Source organism: Oryx dammah, unplaced genomic scaffold (assembly GCF_014754425.2).
Source record: "Oryx dammah isolate SB20612 unplaced genomic scaffold, SCBI_Odam_1.1 HiC_scaffold_4, whole genome shotgun sequence".
Lineage (NCBI taxonomy): Eukaryota > Metazoa > Chordata > Mammalia > Artiodactyla > Bovidae > Oryx > Oryx dammah.
This window is the reverse complement of record NW_024070188.1, coordinates 83,280,590-83,301,065: the sequence shown is the minus strand read 5'-3', so window position 1 is coordinate 83,301,065 and position 20,476 is coordinate 83,280,590. Positions and strand designations below refer to the sequence as shown.

Genomic DNA, 20,476 nt, shown 5'->3' with positions numbered 1-20,476 from the left:
CGATAAAGGACAGAAATGGTATGGACCTAACAGAAGCAGAAGATATTAAGAAGAGGTGGTAAGAATACACAAAAGAACTGTATAAAAAAGATCTTCATGACCCAGATAATCACAATGGTGTGATCACTCACCTAGAGCCAGACATCCTGGAATGTGAAGTCAAGTGGGCCTTAGGAAGCAGCACTACAAACAAAGTGGATGTGATGGAATTCCAGTGGAGCTATTTCAAATCCTGAAAGATGATGCTGTGAAAGTGCTGCACTCAATATGCCAGCACATTTGGAAAACTCAGCAGTGGCCACAGGACTGGAAAAGGTCAGTTTTCATTCCAATCCCTAAGAAAGGCAATGCAAAAGAATGCTCAGACTACCGCACAATTGCACTCATCTCACATGCTAGCAAAGTAATGCTCAAAATTCTCCAAGCCAGGCTTCAACGGTACATGAACTGTGAACTTCCAGATGTTCAAGCTGAATTTAGAAAAGGCAAAGGAACCAGAGATCAAATTGCCAACATCCGCTGGATCATGGAAAAAGCAAGAGAGTTCCAGAAAAACATCTATTTCTGCTTTATTGACTATGCCAAAGCCTTTGACTGTGTGGATCACAATAAACTGTGGAAAATTCTGAAAGAGATGGGAATACCAGATCATCTGACCAGCCTCCTGAGAAATCTGTATGCAGGTCAGGAAGCAACAGTTAGAACTGGACATGGAACAACAGACTGGTTCCAAATAGGAAAAGGAGTACGTCAAGGCTGTATATTGTCACCCTGCTTATTTAACTTATATGCAGAGTACATCATGAGAAACGCTGGGCTGGAAGAAGCACAAGCTGAAATCAAGATTGCTGGGAGAAATATCAATAACCTCAGATATGCAGATGACACCACCCTTATGGTCGAAAGCGAAGAAGAACTAAGCCTCTTAATGAAAGTGAAAGAGGAAAGTAAAAAAGTTGGCTTAAAACTACTCAACATTCAGAAAACTAAGATCATGGCATCTGGTCCCATCACTTCATGGCAAATAGATGGGGAAACAATGGAAACAGAGACAGATTTCATTTTGGGGGCTCTAAAATCACTGCAGATGGTGACTGCAGCCATGAAATTAAAAGACACTTGCTTCTTGGAAGAAAAGTTATGACCAACCTAGATAGCATATTAAAGAGCAGAGATTTTACTTTGTCAACAAAGGTCCATCTGGTCAAGGCTATGGTTTTTCCAGTAGTCATGTATGGATGTGACAGTTGGACTATAAAGAAAGTTGAGTGTTGAAGAACTGATGCTTTTGAACTGGTGTTGGAGAAGACTCTTGAGAGTCCCTTGGACTGCAAGGATATCCAATCAGTCCATCCTAAAGGAGTTCAGTCCTGAGTGTTCATTGGAAGGACTGATGTTGAAGCTGAAACTCCAATCCTTTGGCCACCTGATGCGAAGAACTGACTCATTTAAAAAGACCCTGATGCTGGGAAAGATTGAGGGCAGGAGGAGAAGGGGACAACAGAGGATGAGATGGTTGGATGGCATCACCGACTCAATGGACATGAGTTTGAGTAAATTCCAGGAGTTGGTGATGGACAGGGAGGCCTGTACAGTCCATGGGGTCCCAAAGAGTCGGACACGACTGAGAGCCTGAACTGAACTGATGAACCCTTGCAACGATGCAGGCATACTTTGGGCCCTTAATGAAAGTGAAAGAAAGTGAAGTTGCTCAGTTGTATCTGACTCTTTGTGAGCCCATGGGCTGTAGCCTCTGAGTATCCTCCATCCATGGATTTTCCAGGCAAGATTACTGGAGTGGATTGCCAGTTCCTTCTCCAGGAGGTCTTCCTAACCCAGGGATTGAACTTGGGTCTCCCGCACTGCCGGCAGATTCTTTACCATCTGAGCCACCAGGGAATCTCTTCAGAGATGAATTAATTTTCTGCCGTTTTGTTTTAAAATGATATGGTCTTTGGGGAGGAGAATGCAGAGATGTTCATGATAAAGAAATGACACGGTAGAGTAAGAATTAACATAACATTGTAAATTACCTATATTTCTATAAGATGAAGTTTTAAACAATTTTAAAAAGAAACGAGCTGCCTTACAATGACAGTTCCCAGAGGAGCTGAGCCAGGGCTGGAAGAGGCTGGGGAGTCTGTGGAGAAAGGAGACAGGTGCCCACATCAAGCCAGCAGCGTGAGGTCTGTGCCATCTCCCCTGGGCAGATGTCACCTGGCCACAACTTCCGCCTCAAGCAGGTGGATGAGGGTGAAAGCAAAGGGGCTTCTAGCCCACTCCCTTTGTGAGCTTGCTCTTTCCTTGTGTTCAAGGTACTTTCGAGGAATTCGTCACTTTAATGCCGGAAGGGGAGGAAGTAGCTAATTCTTCCTTTCCTATGAGAACCTGAGTGGATCTTGCTTGCGGGCCCCATGCTGGGCAGAGCCTGTCTCTTATTTGGTATCCTTAGTGACCCCCCCCACCCCCACAAGCACACACGTGTAGCAGTGGTCTTCACACATCTTGGGTACAAAAGTTTCCTGGAGTTCCTTTAGGTGTAGACCGGGGAGGGTAGAGACTGTGATTTGTAGAGAGACAGAGACCTTTTACACAATCCTAGAAAAATCTAGGCCTTCCCAGGTGGCGCTAGTGGTAAAGAACCTGCCTGCCTTTGCAGGAGACACAAGAGACATGGGTTCAATCCCCGGGTCGGGAAGGTCCCTCCTCCCGGAGGAGGGCATGGCAACCCTCTCCAGTATTCTTGCCTGGAGAATCCCATGGACAGAGAAGCCTGAAGTGTCCATAGGGTCTCAAACAGTCAGACACAACTGAAGCGACTTAGTACGGAAGAATCTAACACCTACTGTGTGGTCAGTACATACTTAATGAATTGAACTCCACGATAATAGACATCTCAGAATTTATTTGACCTGCTACACTGTACTGAGATGATCTTTTTCTTTATCTCTTCCCTCAGCTTCCCCATTCTTTCAAATAGAAAATGACTGATAGAGAGTTAATTGTCTTTACCGTCTTGGGCAAAAGCACGGTCCAGCATCCCTTCCAGAGAGTCGGAGTGGGATTTCTACACACAACCTAGGGGAGTCCTCTTTGTGCCTGCCCTGTGCCTGTGAAGCTGAGCCCCGTGGGACCGAGCCGTAAGGGGAGCCTCCCTCCAGCCACACCATCTACACCTAAGCAACTCATGCCTCTTTCCTCTTCTTTTCCACTGCAGGGAATGAGGCCAGTAGCCACACTCTGCTTCATGTTTGCCCGTGTTCTTATGGAGCTGCTGTACTGTGAAGGTGATGAAGAATCCATAGTCAGAAGGACATGGAGGGCAACCTTGTTCAGATTATAACGGTTGTAGAACCAAATGTATTCTTGCAGCTAACAAGAGTTGAAAGGGGGCAAAAAGCATACCACCACCATCCGTAGCAGAAAAAAAGCAGAATGTGGCCATTTATGCCTTTCAATGGCATTGGCTTCATCCCTTGTGAGCCAAGTGACCTTGGAAAGTTAAACTTGCTCAGCCTGTCGCCTTAAGTGGGGATGATAGTAATATTGCTTGTGTTTTTAGTAAGATTTTTTTGTTTATTGTTGGCTGTGCCGGGTCTCTGCTGCTGTGCAGGTTTTTCTCTAGTTGCAGCTAGCGGGGTCTGCTCTCCAGGGGCAGTGCATGGGCGTCACTGCCGTGGCTTCTCGCGTGCAGCACCGGCTCCGGGGCACGTGGCTTCAGGAGTTGGCGCTCCCGGCTCTGGAGCACAGGCTCAGCAGTGGCACACGGGCTTACTTGCTCCATGGCATGTGGGATCTTCCCGGACGGGGATCAAACCCACGTCTCCTGCATTGGCAGCTGTGTAACCAGGAAGGGTTAATTTCAAATTTACATTGGATCTGCTTCTGTGCCTTTAACCCTTTTTTGTTATTGTAACCATACATAATGGCCTGCCTCAGGGAGATAACCTGAGCCACTCACCTGCAAAGGACTGTAAGGAATTGAGAGACAGAGGAAAGGGATGAGAGGCTTAGACGGTTGGATGGCATCACCGACTCGATGGACGTGAGTTTGAGCAAGCTCCAGGAGTTGGTGATGGACAGGGAAGCCTGGTGTGCTGCAGTCCATGGGGTCTCAGAGTCGGACACGACCGAGTGACTGAACTGAATCAAAGGAAGTAAAACGAACACATTCTCCTGCTTGAGGCTTGACATCCTAGGGGACATTTGCAAGGGCTGAATAGACTTTCTACTTTGCTTCCTCACCTCTCTGGAGCTGATTCATCATTTATGGATCCATCTTTTACGGATCTGGCATCCAGGCCCTGACAAGACGGCTATTTTGAGGCGCTAGCTTGCCATCTTCTCAGTCAGCCAGGCCCCCCGATTAAAGTCTTTCCTTGCCTCAGCCCCTCATCTCTCGGATTCATTGGCCTGTCGCGCGGCTGGCAGAGTGAGCTTGGACTCAGAACAGGTGGACTCCCAACCAGTGAGCCACCACGGAAACCCCAGTACTGCTGTTTTGAAGTTTGAATGAAACTATGCAGGAGGTCTGGCACAGGAAAGTTCTCAGCACATGGTAGCTATTGTAATTTTTGTTTTAACCAAAATAAAGCGAAAGAAGGAAGAGGAAAGGAGAGAAGAGTAAGTGGAAAAGATGGGCTGGGGGGTGCATTGCGCAGGAAGGCAGAGCAGCCTGGGGCAGCCGAGGTGGGGGTGGGCAGTCTCCACCACTTCCCAGCATCTCTTGTAGACTCTGCTGTCAACATTTTGTAAGATCCTCCCGTCTAGGTAATGTTTGAACCCTCAGAGCACAGAGGCAGTGGGCCTCTGGGAGAATGATTAACTCTGTGTGATTATCTTGTCTGTGGGTGCATTTCCTCTCGTGTAAGTCAATAACATCTTGGGATTGGGACACACTGTTTTTGGGACGCTGCTGGTCAGTCCCAAAATGGAACATAAGGAGGTGGTGTTCCTACTTCTCTTATTTCTGAAATCAGGTAAGACTTATAGATTTTGTTTTTCATTTGAATCAATATTTTTTTTCCCTAGCAATATGTTAAAAATAAAGCCATCATAGTTTTATGGGCAACTTGCCAAATTTAGCTTTTGATTCATCAGAGTCCCAGTTCAACATCTAAAATGGTGGAATTCTTCAAGAAATAAGGTTCGTTTCCCTTATGTGAACACTGGAGACAAGTGGACAGAGAAAATAATGAATGACGCTTTCAGTATAAAAGACGGAGCCCAAGTGATGGTTATTTTAGTTGAAAAAAATAGCCCAGAGTGCTAACAACTCCAAAAGCTGTTGGTCTCTCTGCCTGGTTCTCAGTTTGGTTAAGCTAGACCATTTTTGTTAAGGTTTCATATTCTCCTGACTTTCAAATGTGAACAACGAAATCTCTCTGACCACAATCTTTGACCAGTGTGGTTGTGTTGACTTATTCCCTACATCTCAGCTTGCTTCTTATGCTGGAGAAACCACAGGCATTGCTTAGTCAGGAGATGTACCTACAGTAATTCAACAAATCCCTATTGAGTGCCCGAGGTAGAGCGGTACTTTTTTTATCCATCCATACCCATGTGTGTCCTTTAGCATCAACAGCTTATTTAGCTGATACAACGGGTATTGTAGTAGACTTATCCCCGTTTTATAGATGAGGAGAGCTGTAGTTAGGAAAATCACATTATTTGCCTATTGACCAGACTCCCAAAGCCAGGAAGTGAAGAAACCAGGACTTCAGTCAGGGCTTTCTGAGAAGGAATCCGATGGTTCTCACTTTTTCAACTTTGTTTAAAATCTTCTTTAAAATATTCTAAGCATGTCTTTGAGGCTCTTTTTTTTTTGACAGTTTTACTGAGATATAATTCACATACTATATAATTCACACATTTGAAGCATATGATCTAATGGGTCTCAGCATTTAGAGTTGTGCAACTATCACGGTACCTTTTAGAACATTTTTAGTAATCCCAGTCTTTAAAATGGATGGCATCACCGACTCTGTGGACATGAGTTTGAGCAAGCTCTAGGAGTTGGTGATGGACAGGGAAGCCTGGCGTGTCCATAGGGTCACAAAGAGTTGGACATCGCTAAGTGACTGAACTAAACTGAAACTTTAAAAATAAACATAAGGGATGATTCATGTTGATATATGGCAGAAACCAATACAATATTGTAAAGCAATTATCCTTCAATGAAAAATAAATATATTTTTAAAAAAGCAAACACAAGAGCTCTATAAAATATATCCTATAAAGACTGAAATTAGATCTTTTGAAGAGTTCTTTGAAAGTAGAGCAGGCCAGTATAAATGAAATCAAAACAAGAAATTTTCCATTTTTATTATCTTTTAATTAATTTACCTTTAATTATGTTATTATGTTTCATAGCATATACCTGCTGAGACCTACCTTAGGAGCTGATATGACAAAGAAATATCCTTAAAAGGAATAAATTTTTTATTTCTAGGTTGAAAAGTTGAAAATCCCCATTTTTTTTTTTTCCTTTAATTCTAGGGCTCATTTGACAGTGGGTTGTAATACAGTTTATTTATTGACTAAGAAATATTAGAGAAATCTTTTCAGTAAGAAAATTATTTTTATATTCTAGACTGAATGTAGATGTATATTGTGATTAAAACAAGTATAGTTTATCAATAATGTGGGTTTTTAAAAAATCACAGTAGTATATGTATGTGCCCCCATGCTTGTGTGCTTGAAAGAAAAGACTCGGCTGTTTGTGAAATGCAAACTGCTTATCTGCCTCTCACTGAGAACAGCTGTAAAAGGAGATTTTTTTCCCCCTTTCCTATAAGGGTGGGATGATTTGAGAGAATAGCATTGAAACATGTATATTTCTGTATGTAAAATAGATGAGCAGGGCAAGTTTGATACATGAAGTGGGGCATTCAAATCTGGTGCTCTGGGACAAGCCAGAGGGATAGGGTGGGGAGGGTTGGGGAGGGGGGCTCAGGATGGGGGAGGACACGTGTTTACCTGTGGCTGATTCATGCTGATGTATGGCAAAACCCACCACAGCATTGTAATTATCTTCCAATTAAAATAGACTAATTTTAATAAAAGAAAGGAAAAAAAAAGTTACACCCTGATCTATAGAAATTACCAAAACACAACTGTTTCTGGAAAGGAGAGTTCCGATGGGGAGAAAAATGCAGGATGAAGGCCTGAGCGTAGGTCTAAATATGCATTTCTCTATAATCTTGATACATGTATTGAATGATTTTTGGTGTATTAGACTACATCAGTCAACTCCTATTCAAGGGTGGAAGGATCCATCCTTCCAGTTTGGAGAATCTTAGGTTGAGGAAGGAAAAGCAGAGGCAGGGAGAGCATGGGCTCTGGGAATGGCTTTGTCTCAGTTTGGGACAGCGCATCACCCCTGAGCAAGGCATGTGTCCAAGGTGGTCAGGGATGGCCCTTCTGAGAAAGAGCATCTGGCCCTTGATGATCCTTCCTACTGGATCATTTTCATCAGTATCCAAACACGCTCCTGAATGTCTCATCTTAAAAAATTTCCCAGAGGACCTAGAGATGATTGTACTAACTGAAGTAAGTCAGACAGAGAAAGACATATCACATGATATCTCCTATATGCATAATCTACAAAAATGATGCGGATGAAGTGATTTGCAAAACAGATATAGACTCACGGACACAGGAGACAAACTTCTGGTTACCAAAGCAGAAAGAAGGTGGAGGTATAAATTAGGAGTCAGGGATTAGCATATATAAAATATATGTTATATGTTGGGATACAACACCATGGAATTTTCCAGGCCAGAATACTAACCCAGGTCTCCCACATTGCAGGCGGATTCTTTCCCAGCTGAGCCACAAGGGAAACCCTATGTTGGATATTATATATAAAATAGATAAATGGGGACCTACTGCTGTGGCTCAGGGAACAATACTCAATAGCTTGCAATAACCTATCATGGAAAAGAATCTAAGAAAGAATACGCATGTATAACTGAATCATTTTTCTGTACACCTGAAACGAACACAGCATTGTAAACCAATGATATTTTAAATAAAAATATTAAAAATAAAAGTATTAAAACATTCCTGAGACTTCATATGGACTCTAGGAGGTGCTCCTTTCACAGCCAAGTTCTGAAAAGACCTGTCCTCCCAAGACCTTCCCAGCATCTGTCCTGGTCACTCTTCAATACACTCACTTGGGCTTTGGTCTCCACTCCGCCCCCTAAAGTGGTCAAGGTTGCCAGGTTGCCTAATCCCATTAGGCAAACTTTAGGAAACTGCCGTCTCCAGTGTATTAACCTCTTTTTAGCCCCGCATGCTGTAAGCATGGCTGGTGTTCCATTCCGAAGGATGGAGGGGAGCACCTTGAGGGGTGGAATAGAGCCACAGCTGTCTCAGTGGCCATGTTGGCCCTGGATTACCGAGCTCTCTTTGCAGCCCTGTGGTGGGACCACGGCTGGGCACCCCGTGGCCACCCTCTGCAGTAGCCAGGGGCAGAGCGAGCTTCAGGCAGACTTTGTGACTCAGATTCTATCTCAGAAGAAAGTCGAGACCATTGTTCGTACCAGACTCTTGTGCAGTTTCCTCAGAAATGCCAGATCATTGAGCCCAAAATGGTTTCTTTTTTAATAAACAGTGAGGGGTCACTGTATATTGTATTGTATTGTATACTGGTCACTAAGCTCAGTATAAAAATGACCGTGTATTACGGTCCAGATTTAGTCCAGGTCTTATTTCTTCTCAACATCATCAGCTCAACAAAATTTCTGTGTCTGGTGGTGGAACTATTCAGAGAATGTCTGTCACATTTGTTTAAGCAACACTGTCACAACCGAAGTTTATACTGTGGGAAATCAAATAATGGCCTCTAGGTTCTATTTAAAAAGTTATGACCAACCTAGACAGCATATTAAAAAACAGAGACATTACTTTGCCAACAAAGGTCCATCTAGTCAAAGCTATGATTTTTCCAGTCGTCATGTATGGATGTGAGAGTTGGACCATAAAGAAAGCTGAGTGCCAAGGAATTGATGCTTTTGAACTGTGATGTTGGAGAAGACTCCTGAGAGTCCCTTGGACTGTAAGGAGATCCAACCAGCCCATCCTAAAGGAAATCAGTCCTGAATATTCATCGGAAGGACTGATGTTGAAGCTGAAGCTCCAATATTTTGGCCACCTGATGCGAAGAACTGACTCATCGGAAAACACCCTGATGCTGGGAAAGCTTGAAGGCAGGAGGAAAAGGGGATGACAGGATGAGATGGTTGGATGGCATCACCAACTTAATGGACATGAGTCTGAGTAAACTCTGGGAGTTGGTGATGGACAGGGAAGCCTGGCGTGCTGCAGTCCATGGGGTCGCAAAGAGGCAAACACGACTGAGTGACTGAACTGAACTGCAGTTCTATTTAGACCCAGGGATGGACAAATCAGCATCAGAATTGCCCCAGGGTGGTGTCCCAGTGCTCCATCGACATGCAATTACTAGCAAACAGATCAAATTTTTTCTTATTTAAGGTTTCATACCCATTAATGTGGAAATTGTTAAATAGTTCTAATCTATTAACCTAGCAATCTGGTTAATCTTTTAACATAGTGCCATCTATTCATGGAATTGTTTTCCTAGTTAGTCATTTGTATTCACAGCCACCCAGTTGCTTCCAATAGAGCAGCAAATTTTACTTGGTTGGTGCAAAGCAAATAATTTACAAATTCATGATAATTAATTATCAGCAGTGTTGATGCATTAATCAACTGCTCCATTTTAATTTTACTTTTGTAGGTCTCGGAGACCTCCTGGATGACTATGTAAATACCCAGGGGGCTTCCCTGCTTACTTTGAGTCGGAAGAAGCTGGCAGGAAGAAGCGTAGAAGATTGCGCAGCAAAGTGTGAGGAGGAGACAGACTTCGTTTGCAAGTATGTTCCTGGTAACTGCACCTACGCAGAACTCCTGTTGATTCAGACACATTACATTGATCACAAGAAATTTGCTCAGGGATTTATCAATGAAAATAGGATTTAAGAGGAATTTCATTAGGTTGGAGTTTGGAATCTGTATTTGCTCACTGTATCTGAAACCATATAGTTTCTTGTGAAAGTTCATTAGTGCCCCTTTTAGAAAAATGCTCCCTAAAGGAAATTATTTAACACTTGACATCAGCAGCTATTGTTACAAGTTGTAGCTTTTTAACATCATTGTTGGTAAATATTTATTGAGGATCATGTGAATGGAAGTGTCCTAGACCTTAAGGGGCCATGAAGCATAGATACAGTGATCTGGTATATATATATATGTGTGTGTGTGTGATAGATTTTATATGTGATATACAAAATCAGTATATATGATACATTTTTGTGTAGACCCCAAAGCAGTGCTTGCCCTTTTGTACTTATGGTATAGTCACAAAAAGTGGATAAAATGTTAAAAAAAAAAAACCAGCCAATTTGAGATATTGATAAAATCAGTATGTGCTCTGTTAAGATTTAGAAGAAAGAACAATCCTAAGAGTTGAGACAACCAGGAAGGCCTGGGGTGGAGTTGGGGGGAACTGAGCTGGGCTTTGAGGGGTGAAATCTTGGTAAGTAGCGACCAAATGGGAAGGATTCTAGGCAGAGGACAGCCTGGCTGGGTACCTGTGAGAGGGACCGGGTCAGCTGATGCAAAGGTTCATGTAGGAGATGGGGCTGGTAAGGAAGCCTTGGACGGCTTGGACGGCGGGCTCCATATCCACACAGAACTAGTGCAGGGCTGGGGGGAGTGAGGGAAGGGGGTAGAATCAGAGGCATCGTCAAGGGGGAAGTTAGAGGCGTCCATATGGACCGTCTTGGGGATGGGTTCAAAGAAGCTCAGTTGCTTCTTTCCCACACAAAGCAGATATTCTGGCACTTCATTAAGAAAAATGGGTGAAGAAAGAATAAAGCAGTTAAAACAGTAAATGGGGAGGGGAAGAAGGTAAAGGTAGAAGAGAAAAAAAGAATATCTACCATGCTGCTGTATCCTTTCATTATGGTACCAGGTTGAATTGAAAGTGAGTTCTGAGCGCCTTGATTCATCGGAAGCTGTCTTTAGAGTTTATTCCTTATATATTGCTTTACACAAAGGAAATAAGAGTGGTGTTTAAATTCCTTTAAACAAAGGACTAGAATGGTGTTGTCTGTTTCTCTTCTGCAGGGCATTCCAGTATCACAGTAAAGAGCAACAATGTGTCATAATGGGCGAAAGCAGCAAGACGGCCCCAGTCTTTAGGATGAGGGATGTCATTCTATATGAGAAGAGAAGTATGTACAATGTTTTCTTCCTCCTTCTTCTTTCTCTTTCTTCTTTTCCTCCCTCTCTCCCTTCCCTCCCCACCAGCCCTGTTACTATCTGTTATTTATCAGACCAGCAAATGCAGGAGCTATGGTGCACTGAAAATGAACTTGGAGTCAGAAAATTTGGCCACTAACCCACAAGGCCAACTTGAATATAATATTTCACCTTTTGGGTTTCATTTCTCTTGATTTCAAAACACAGGAATTGGATTTACAAAATCACTTCCGCCTCTATGACCCTGAAAATAAGATATTAAATAATATCTTATTTAAAGATATTAAAATATTAAGATATTTTAATTGATTATTTTAATATTTTATTTTAAGATATTAAGATTTAAATATTAAGATATTTAAGTAATATCTTATTTAAAGATATAAATAATATTTTCTTCTTATTTTTAAGAAGAAAGGAATCCACAAGTTCCTTATGATCTTGTTTTTTTTTCTTTTCTTCAGGGACCACGGTCTGTGGTCTGAAGCCTGGAGCAATGGCAAAACCGAGGTGTTTTCAATCTGCATTAACACTTGAATAGAGACAGTATCCTTAGTTTTACTCGTAAAAGTTCTACTTTTCCTTCAGTCACGGCCCATATTTCCCGTAGTCTCTGAAATGGTGCAGAACTTTGAAAACGTGCAGAAGTTGCAGCTCATTTTTTGAGAGTTCCTTAAAAACTCTGGAACCTTCGTTGTTTAGGATCACGAATGGCCTAGATTCCTTCAGAAATTGTGTGTCTTCTTAGGCGTGCACAAGTTCATTAAGTCTGTATGAAGATTCAAGTGACTTATGGTGCTTTTACAGCGTCTTCCTATTCTCTGTTGTTGGTGGGGTGTCAGGACTATTTTGCTAGCAGTTTTACTCTCCAGGTATTCTGCATCACAAGTGATGAAGGCAACAAGAAACATCCTATTTCACATATTCTTGACAACAGCTTGCAACGTTCTCTCGAGTTTCCCCACCAAAGTCTAAGATTTTGAGAGGTGGTTTTTAGGTTGGGATTATATCTGCGTGGTGGTTCATCTTAGCTTTAAGTAGCTGTGCATCGGTTAACCTCATGTCAGGTCCACTGTTGAGCTCTAGCTCTTGAGTCTAAAGTGCAGATTCGATCTGAAGTTTATCTGTGGACGTTGTTAGGTCTTGCAGTTAGTGAGTAAAGGAAGAGATACATGGGCTTATCCAGTCTGTCAGACATTTAAAAAATGCTGGTGGGATTCTGTGTGCAAATGCTACCATTTAAACATGTCTTCTGTAAATGGTTAACCAGAAGGATCAAGGGGGTGACCTCTAGGCTTCGTTTGGCTAGTTGAAGAGTTGCCTGTTTTCAGGGTGACAGAAAGGAGCCAAAGGTTATACAAACTGTGGCGGGTACATACAAACAAAAGAGAGGGAAAGAGTCAAAAGTCAGTCGCTTTTGGGTGCTTGTGTCTTTACTGTGGAATGTTGACCCGCTGCAAAATTACCTGCCAGGGTGTTTCTGGGAACAGTCGGTGTCAGATCAGTTTCATCTCCACCCGCCATCAGGGCCACTGCCGCCATTTGGGTCTAAAGCCGCCCTCATCACAGCAGCGGCTGGTCCGGCACCGCCCTGCTTCGAACCCTCAGTGCCCTCAGAAGAAAGTCCAAATACACAGCAGTCGCTACCGGGCGCTGTGTTACTCAGCCGACCTCGCGTTCCGGGCTGATGTTTGTGCCTCCTGCAGCAGAAGGAGCATAGGCTTGCTCACCCTGACCCTCCTTTTTCTTCCGGCTCCTCGTTGCCCAAGTTGCAGCTCGGGAATCCCCTCCCCTGACCCCCGGCCTCTGGAATACCTTGTTTACCTTTTTGATAAGTGTAGCATGTAGACTGGCATCATATATCTCAATGCTTTTGAACTGTGGTGTTGGAGAAGACTCTTGAGAGTCCCTTGGACTGCAAGGAGATCCAACCAGTCCGTTCTGAAGGAGATCAACCCTGGGATTTCTTTGGAAGGAATGATGCTAAAGCTGAAGCTCCAGTACTTTGGCCACCTCATGCAAAGAGTTGACTCACTGGAAAAGACTCTGATTCTGGGAGGGATTACGGGTAGGAGGAGAAGGGGATAACAGAGGATGAGATGGCTGGATGGCATCACGGACTCAATGGGTGGGTCTGAGTGAACTCCGGGAGATGGTGATGGACAGGGAGGCCTGGCGTGCTGCGATTCATGGGGTCGCAAAGAGTGAGACACGACTGAGCGACTGAACTGAACTGAACTGAACTGAAGATATATCTGCAATCTTTATACAGAGTGTTGAGTTTAAAGCACTAGTTACTATAGGTGTGTTAGAAGTATTCTACCCAGAAAATTGATCGATTAATTTAAAGCATTGACATGTATAACACTGTGTGCTAAGCTGCCTCAGTCGTGTCTGACTCTTTGCTATCCTATGGACTGTAGCCCACCAGGCTCCTCTGTCCATGGAATTTTCAGGCAAGAATATTGGAATGGGTTGCCATTTCCTATTCCAGGGAATCTTCTCAACTCAGGGATTAAACCTGCATCTCTCTCCTGCATTGTCAGGCGGGTTCTTCACTACTAATGCCACCTGGGAAGCCCAAGATCACTGAACTGAGTTCCCAGAGTAATATAGCAGCTTCACACTATTTGTTTCACACATAAAACACTATTGTGTGTAAGACAGATTACTCGTAGGAAGCTGCTGTATTACACAGGGAGCTCAGCTCAGTGCTCTGTGATGACCCAGAGGGGTGGGCTGGGGGGCTGGGAAGGAGACTCAAGAGGGAGGAGAGATATATATATATATAAACATACTTATGGCTGATTCACATTGTTGGATGGTAGAAACCAACACAACATTGTAAAAGAAATACCCTCTATTAAAAAGCACTGAGTGAGAAATCATAAAAGATGATACAAATATACTGTAAATAGCTTATGTTTTCTTTGAAAACACAAGCTTATGCTGGTACCTTTGGACGTAAAGCAGAGGCATTTTTTCGTTGAATCTGGAGCCACAACAAGAGTTATCTAGAGCATTTCTTATATAAACCACACTCATGAATTATCTACCATAATCTGTCCTTCTCTTTGAACTTGAGCAAGTATAGAGACACCCATCAACAATCTGACTGTAAAATTCCTTTATATTTTCATGATTCCCCTTCTCTCAAAGTCATGTCAACAACACGGACGGACGGCTCTCAGTGGATTTGGTAACAGTTTGTTTTGGCTGCACCCTGTGGCATGGGGGATCTTAGTTCCTAGACCGGGGAAGGACCCTATGTTCCCTGGTGGTGGGAGCACAGAGTCTTCACCACTGGGCCACCAGGAAAGCCCCTTGATAACAATTGAAAGAACTACTCTACTCTTTCAACTACTTGAAACTATTTATCTTAGTTTATAAAAAAAGCTCATTCCCCTCTTCCTTTCATTTCTCAGTTTAGATCACCCGTAATCAAATAGAGCTGTATAAAAAGTTTTGGAAATAAAAACAATTGACTCTTGGTAAACGTATAACCCAACTGGTGGGAACAGAGTGGGTCAGCGCTCCTGAAAGTGGCCTGCCAGCCACAGATGCTCATCCTGCCACGTGTGGGCCGCAGAGGCGCCCTTGGCAGTGGGTTTTAAAGGCAGGATGGGGCCCACTGGGTAACCAGCAAGTTGTTAAAATGGGGGCTGGTTGAGAGCATCTTCCATAAACGTTGGGAGTAGACCACAACTGTATTACCCTCTTTGGTACTTTTTTCACACTTAAAATACCACCGTGAGCCTAGAAATGGCTTGCATCTCTTTCAGCCTCTGCAGTCTGCCCAGTCCACGAAGAAGTCCTCACCCCTTCCCATCCACGCCCTCATGATGTTATTTATTTTCTCTGTTACACGTGTTGCCGTTAGGTTGTCTCTTTCACAGTCTGTGTCCTTGATCACCTTGGAGCCCCAGACTCCACTGGGATGTAAGCTCCTCTCGGGCGGGACCTGTGCGGTCCTACTCCAAGTGTCCCCAGGATCTCCAGCACGCAGCATCTGCCCGGCACACGGGAAGGCAGGGGCTCTGGACAAAGGGATCACTGCCCCACACTTAACTAGAATTCTTTACTGTTGCTGTTTAGTTGCTAAGTCGTGTCCGACTCTTTTGAGACCCCATGGACTGTAGCCCACCAGGCTCCTCTGTTCACAGGAACTGTCCAGGAAAGAATATCGGAGAGGGCTGCCATTTCTTTCTCTGGGGATCTTCTCAACCCAGGGACTGAACCCTCATCTCCTGCATTGGGAGGCAGATTCTTTACCACTGAGCCACCAGGGAAGCCTGCAATAACTCTCACACAGACTGTCTTTTTAGATAATGGGTAACGGTGTCCTTTCTCACAACGTGACCGAGCAGTGCAGGGCTTCCTCGTGATTTTTTGTTGTTGTTGTGAAAGGGTTTGACCACTGTTTGGGTTTCCTTGCAGTCTACCTTTCAGAGTGCAAGATTGGAAATGGGAAGACCTACAGAGGGACCACAGACAAAACGAAAAGTGGTGTCACCTGTCAGAAATGGAGCGCCACTTCTCCACACGTACCCAAGTAAGGCTTTCTCTTTTGTCTGCGTGTTTACCTCTTATACTCAGAATGATTCCATTACTTCTGACTCAAATCAGAACATGTGACCAGCAGGTATGGGGAGAATCTTATTGATGCTGGTGCAAAGCTGTTCAATAATTGACGGCATAAAAGCAGAAAATGGCTGCTTTCCATTCATTCTTGTGCACATGCTTTTTTTTTTTTTTGGAAGATTTAAAACAACAAAAAAAGAACAATAAATTCTAGAACATGAATTTTAGGCTGAGACTGAAAAAAGAAAAAGATGATGATGTTTACAATTTAATCATTCTAAATCAAATGTGTTCACATCAACACTGCAAAAAACAGATTATCTTGCAACTTGCCTATTAGTTATTTTAATGTCATTTTTTATACATTGCCCAATATGGTATTCAGTTCAGTTCAGTCACTCAGTCGTGTCCGACTCTTTGCAACCCCATGAATCGCAGCACGCCAGGCCTCCCTGTCCATCACCAACTCCCTGAGTCCACCCAAACTCATGTACATCGAGTCCGTGATGCCATCCAGCCATCTCACCCTCTGTCGTCTCCTTCTTCTCCTGCCCTCAATCCCTCCCAGTATCAGGGTCTTTTCCAATGAGTCAACTCTAGGCATGAGGTGGCCAAAGTATTGGAGTTTCAGCCTCAGCATCAGTCCTTCCAATGAACACACAGGACTGATTTCCTTTAGGATGGACTGGTTGGATCTCCCTGCACTCCGAGGGACTCGCAAGAGTCTTCTCCAACACCACAATTCAAAAGCATCAATTCTTCAGCACTCAGCTTTCTTCACAGTCCAACTCTCACATCCATACATACCACTGGGAAAACCATATTAGGTGGTATTAAATTCTCATTAACAATGCTTATCAAGTGGGATTTAGTGTCTATGATCCTCCCCACTCCCAAATGGTCTTTAGCCACCCTTGTGAGTTGGGCTTCCCTGGTGGCTCAGTGGTAAAGTATCCGCCTGCCAAAGCAGGAGTCATGGGTTTGATCCCAGGGTCAAGAAGATCCCCTGGAGAAAGAAATGGCAACCCGCTCCATTATTCTTGTCTGAAAAGTCTCATGAACAGAAGAACCTGGTGGGCTACAGTCCATGGGGTCACACAACTGAGAGACTGAGCAAAAACAACAAGATGAAGTCTCGTATTCCCGGCACATTAGGGCTTATTGAGATTAAAAAGATACACCAGATGGCCAAGTCATAGAAGGGCAAGGGTCTGAGAGAGAATCTTGGTCGTCTACACCCCAACCAGTGAGGAAACTGAAGTCCCAAGAGCACCAAATCTACCAAAAACAGGTACACAGAGGAACCAGAAACAGAATCTGCCATTTTAGATTCGAAGTCTTAGGTTTTTAATCCAATTTCTTATTGCAACACAGCAGCTCATCTCTGAAAACGAGCTTCACTCCATCCTCCCACTCTCCCATTAACTCTAGACATACCTAAGAGAGGATGTAGAGTTTGGCATCAGACAGATCTGACTTTAAACTCTTGAGATGCTATTTATTAACTGTTCAAGCTTAGGTGAGATTTGATCTGTTTCCCATGGCTGTGCCTCAGTTTTCTGATCTGGGAAGTGGGAGTATAATAACACCTTCCTGATAGGGATTTTTATGGACTATATTAGAGAATGTATAGAGAGACTTTAGCATAATGCCTCCTGCAGAGTTCACACAGATAAAATAGTATTAACTTCTATTATTTTTACAGAGAGAAGGGCCACTGACAAAAGCAGCTGTTTGGCATGTCTCTTGAATTTGGCAGGCTTTGAGGGCTTTAAATTTCTGCTGTGCGTAAGACACTTTGACTCTACTTCTAAGACTTGGCTGTTCACACAGTAATAACAGTGATATTAGCTACTCTACTGAACAGGCTATCAATAGAGACACTGAAAATTGGATACAAATGCTATTGGACACAGCCAAAATATAGTTGGATGACACAATCTCAAACCACAGTTCGGAAAGAGAGGGGGGGTCTTATCCTGCCCTGCTGATAACATGTTGATTTTTAAAATATAGTCAAAGTGACTTTTTTCCATCCTCTGCAGCTTTTCACCTGAAAAATTTCCTCTAGAGGGACTGGAGGAAAACTATTGCCGGAATCCAGACAACGATGAAAATGGGCCCTGGTGTTACACCACAGATCCGGACAAGAGATTCGACTACTGTGACATTCCCGAATGTGAAGGTCAGGGATGACTCTAGAAAAACTTTTCCTGTTCTGCCCGTTATGTGTGGAGTAATTTGCTGTAAATTGATTATCTATGGGGATATTAATAATCAATTAGTACTGTGTTTGACATCATCAAGTAATACATGACCTCTGGGAAAAGACCAAAATTTTGCACAATTTCCATTATAGATCTAAATTATCTTTATTAACATGTAGTTCAACAGGGACAAATATAAAACTAGATGTAAACTCTAGCTGCACACGTCTTATGCTTAAAGCTCTGACACACTTTAAGCCAGAAACATATTTGCAATTCAACTGCCAGCATAAAACCACAAAATCAATACAATTCAAATACACGACATTAAGTTAACAGGGTAGACTTTGTCATGTTGTTGAAACCAAGCCATGAATCAGTTTTTAAGTCAGCCATCTATTGTTTTAATGGAACAATCAATTTAAGAGCACACTTCAAAAGTCAATGTCAGGAGAATGTAAAATATCCTGAGGGAAAATGTTCTTTACTTCATATTTCCTGCTACCTTTATTGATGCAATAGGGCGGTGAATGAAGGTGGGGTTTGCATAACCACGTGGTTGAGCCCATACTGGCTCAGTTTCCCATCACTTCCTCTAGCCAGCCATTGGCATTCTTTATTTATTTGTGCACTGTGTTATGAGGTCATCTGGCCCTTTACTGACATGAGAGCATCCTTTTTATATCAGGTCTGCTTCTGTTTTCCTTATAGCCACATAACAGTTCAAGTCGTATATTCTTCTGCTATACCACATTACATTAAGCATTGCAACGTTTCCATTTTACAAGGATGCAAGGAAGAAAAACAACCAGCATGCTTCTCAATAATAATAAAAAGAGAAGCATTGTCCCTTTAGGTGAATATTGTTCCTCTGTCGAGGTCACGAACATAAGCAAAAACCCTGGCACTAAAATCCTGAGAGGCTGCCGGCTTCTTCAGCAGTTATCCAGACAATCAGAGAGAGCTTCCTGGTGGCTCAATGGGAAAGAATCTGCCTGCCAGTGCAGGAGACACAGGAGATGCGGGTTCCATCCCTGGGTTGGGAAGATCCCCTGGAGGAAGAAATGGCAACTCACTCCAGTATTCTCGCCTGGAAAATGCCATGGACAGAGGAGCCCGGCAGGCTGCAGTTTACGAGGTCACAAAGAGTAAGACGTGACTGAGCAAGCATCCATTCAATCAGAATAATTCCATAGGAATTTTTTGGAAGAGAGACCTCAAATATTAAAAAATTCTAGTAGAGAATTTACAGATACCTGAGATTATGTGCAATCTCTCCCTGCAACCACCAAGGACCAACACATGTAGCCAACCTTGAAGGCAAAGTATTATGGAGTTCCTGGATTTGGTCATAACTGTAATAGTCGAGAAGGTATTGACCACATCTGCTAGTTCTACCATTTGGAAAAGAGAATGACATTTTAGATTTTTAGATTGTTTTAGAAAATTAAGCCTTTATTGCCAATTTTGTTGCTAGGTAATTGGTGGAAAATTACCAGTGAACAAGCGGCAAAGGTATTTGAGACATTTCTAGTAATGGTCTAGTCTTTACCCTTCTTTTGCGTCATTCATTTCAGTTTCTTTCTTCCTTTCTTTCCATTCTTCCCAGATAAATGTATGTATTGCAGTGGAGAAAACTATGAGGGCAAGATTGCCAAGACCATGTCTGGACGTGACTGCCAGTCTTGGGACTCTCAGAGCCCACATGCCCATGGATACATTCCTTCCAAGTAAGTCTCCCTGGCAGTGAAATTGGATGTTTAAGCCTCTGCAATGCTATGGGTAATTTAATATTATTCAGGTATTTTAGCATTCCTCAAAAAGTGAACACCCCCAGTGTTTCTGAATGTCAAAGTTTGCATTTTCCTACATGACTGCAAAAGAAGTATACATTCTTTTTTTAAATTTATTTTTATTGAAGGATAATTGCTTTGCAGAATTTTGCTGTTTTCTGTCAAACCTCAACATGAATCAGCCATAGGTATTCATATATCCCCTCCCTTAGAAGTATACATTCTTACTAGTCAAAATGTGGTCCATGGAAGAGGGCTGTCGCCAAAGCGTTTGTTAGAAATGCAGGGTCTCATCCCCACTGAGTCTGGATTTGCACTGTAACCAGATTCCTGGCTCATTTGTAGGTTAAATGTAAGAAATATAGATATATGCATCTAGACACCTACAATAACAATATACACATCCACCTGTGTGTTTTCCAAGTATTGCCCTCCTCTTTGTATTCCTTTCCTTTTCTTCATGCTGATGAGATTCAGGGCTTCCTACCCTGTGATCTGTGGGTGGGCTTTAGGGCTTTGTGAATCCCTCAGTATTTTATGTGTGTGTATATCAGTGTGTTTTTATGGGACAGAGGATCCCTAACTTTCACTAGCTACTCAAAG

The 20,476-nt window shown here is 43.0% G+C and overlaps 1 protein-coding gene across 2 annotated transcripts in view; it reads left to right on the top strand.

The window, feature by feature from the left end:
• Nucleotides 1-4,887: 4,887 nt before the first annotated feature.
• The window catches only part of PLG (plasminogen), a 46,061-nt gene continuing 30,472 nt past the window's right edge, over nucleotides 4,888-20,476 (top strand). For both annotated transcript variants that reach the window (XM_040238930.1, XM_040238931.1), the window contains exons 1-6: nucleotides 4,888-4,979; nucleotides 9,767-9,902; nucleotides 11,158-11,264; nucleotides 15,730-15,844; nucleotides 17,919-18,058; nucleotides 19,690-19,810. In XM_040238930.1, coding sequence (XP_040094864.1) covers nucleotides 4,931-4,979; nucleotides 9,767-9,902; nucleotides 11,158-11,264; nucleotides 15,730-15,844; nucleotides 17,919-18,058; nucleotides 19,690-19,810 — 668 coding nt within the window. In that variant the 5' untranslated portion in view covers nucleotides 4,888-4,930. The remainder of the gene's footprint in view (nucleotides 4,980-9,766; nucleotides 9,903-11,157; nucleotides 11,265-15,729; nucleotides 15,845-17,918; nucleotides 18,059-19,689; nucleotides 19,811-20,476) is intronic.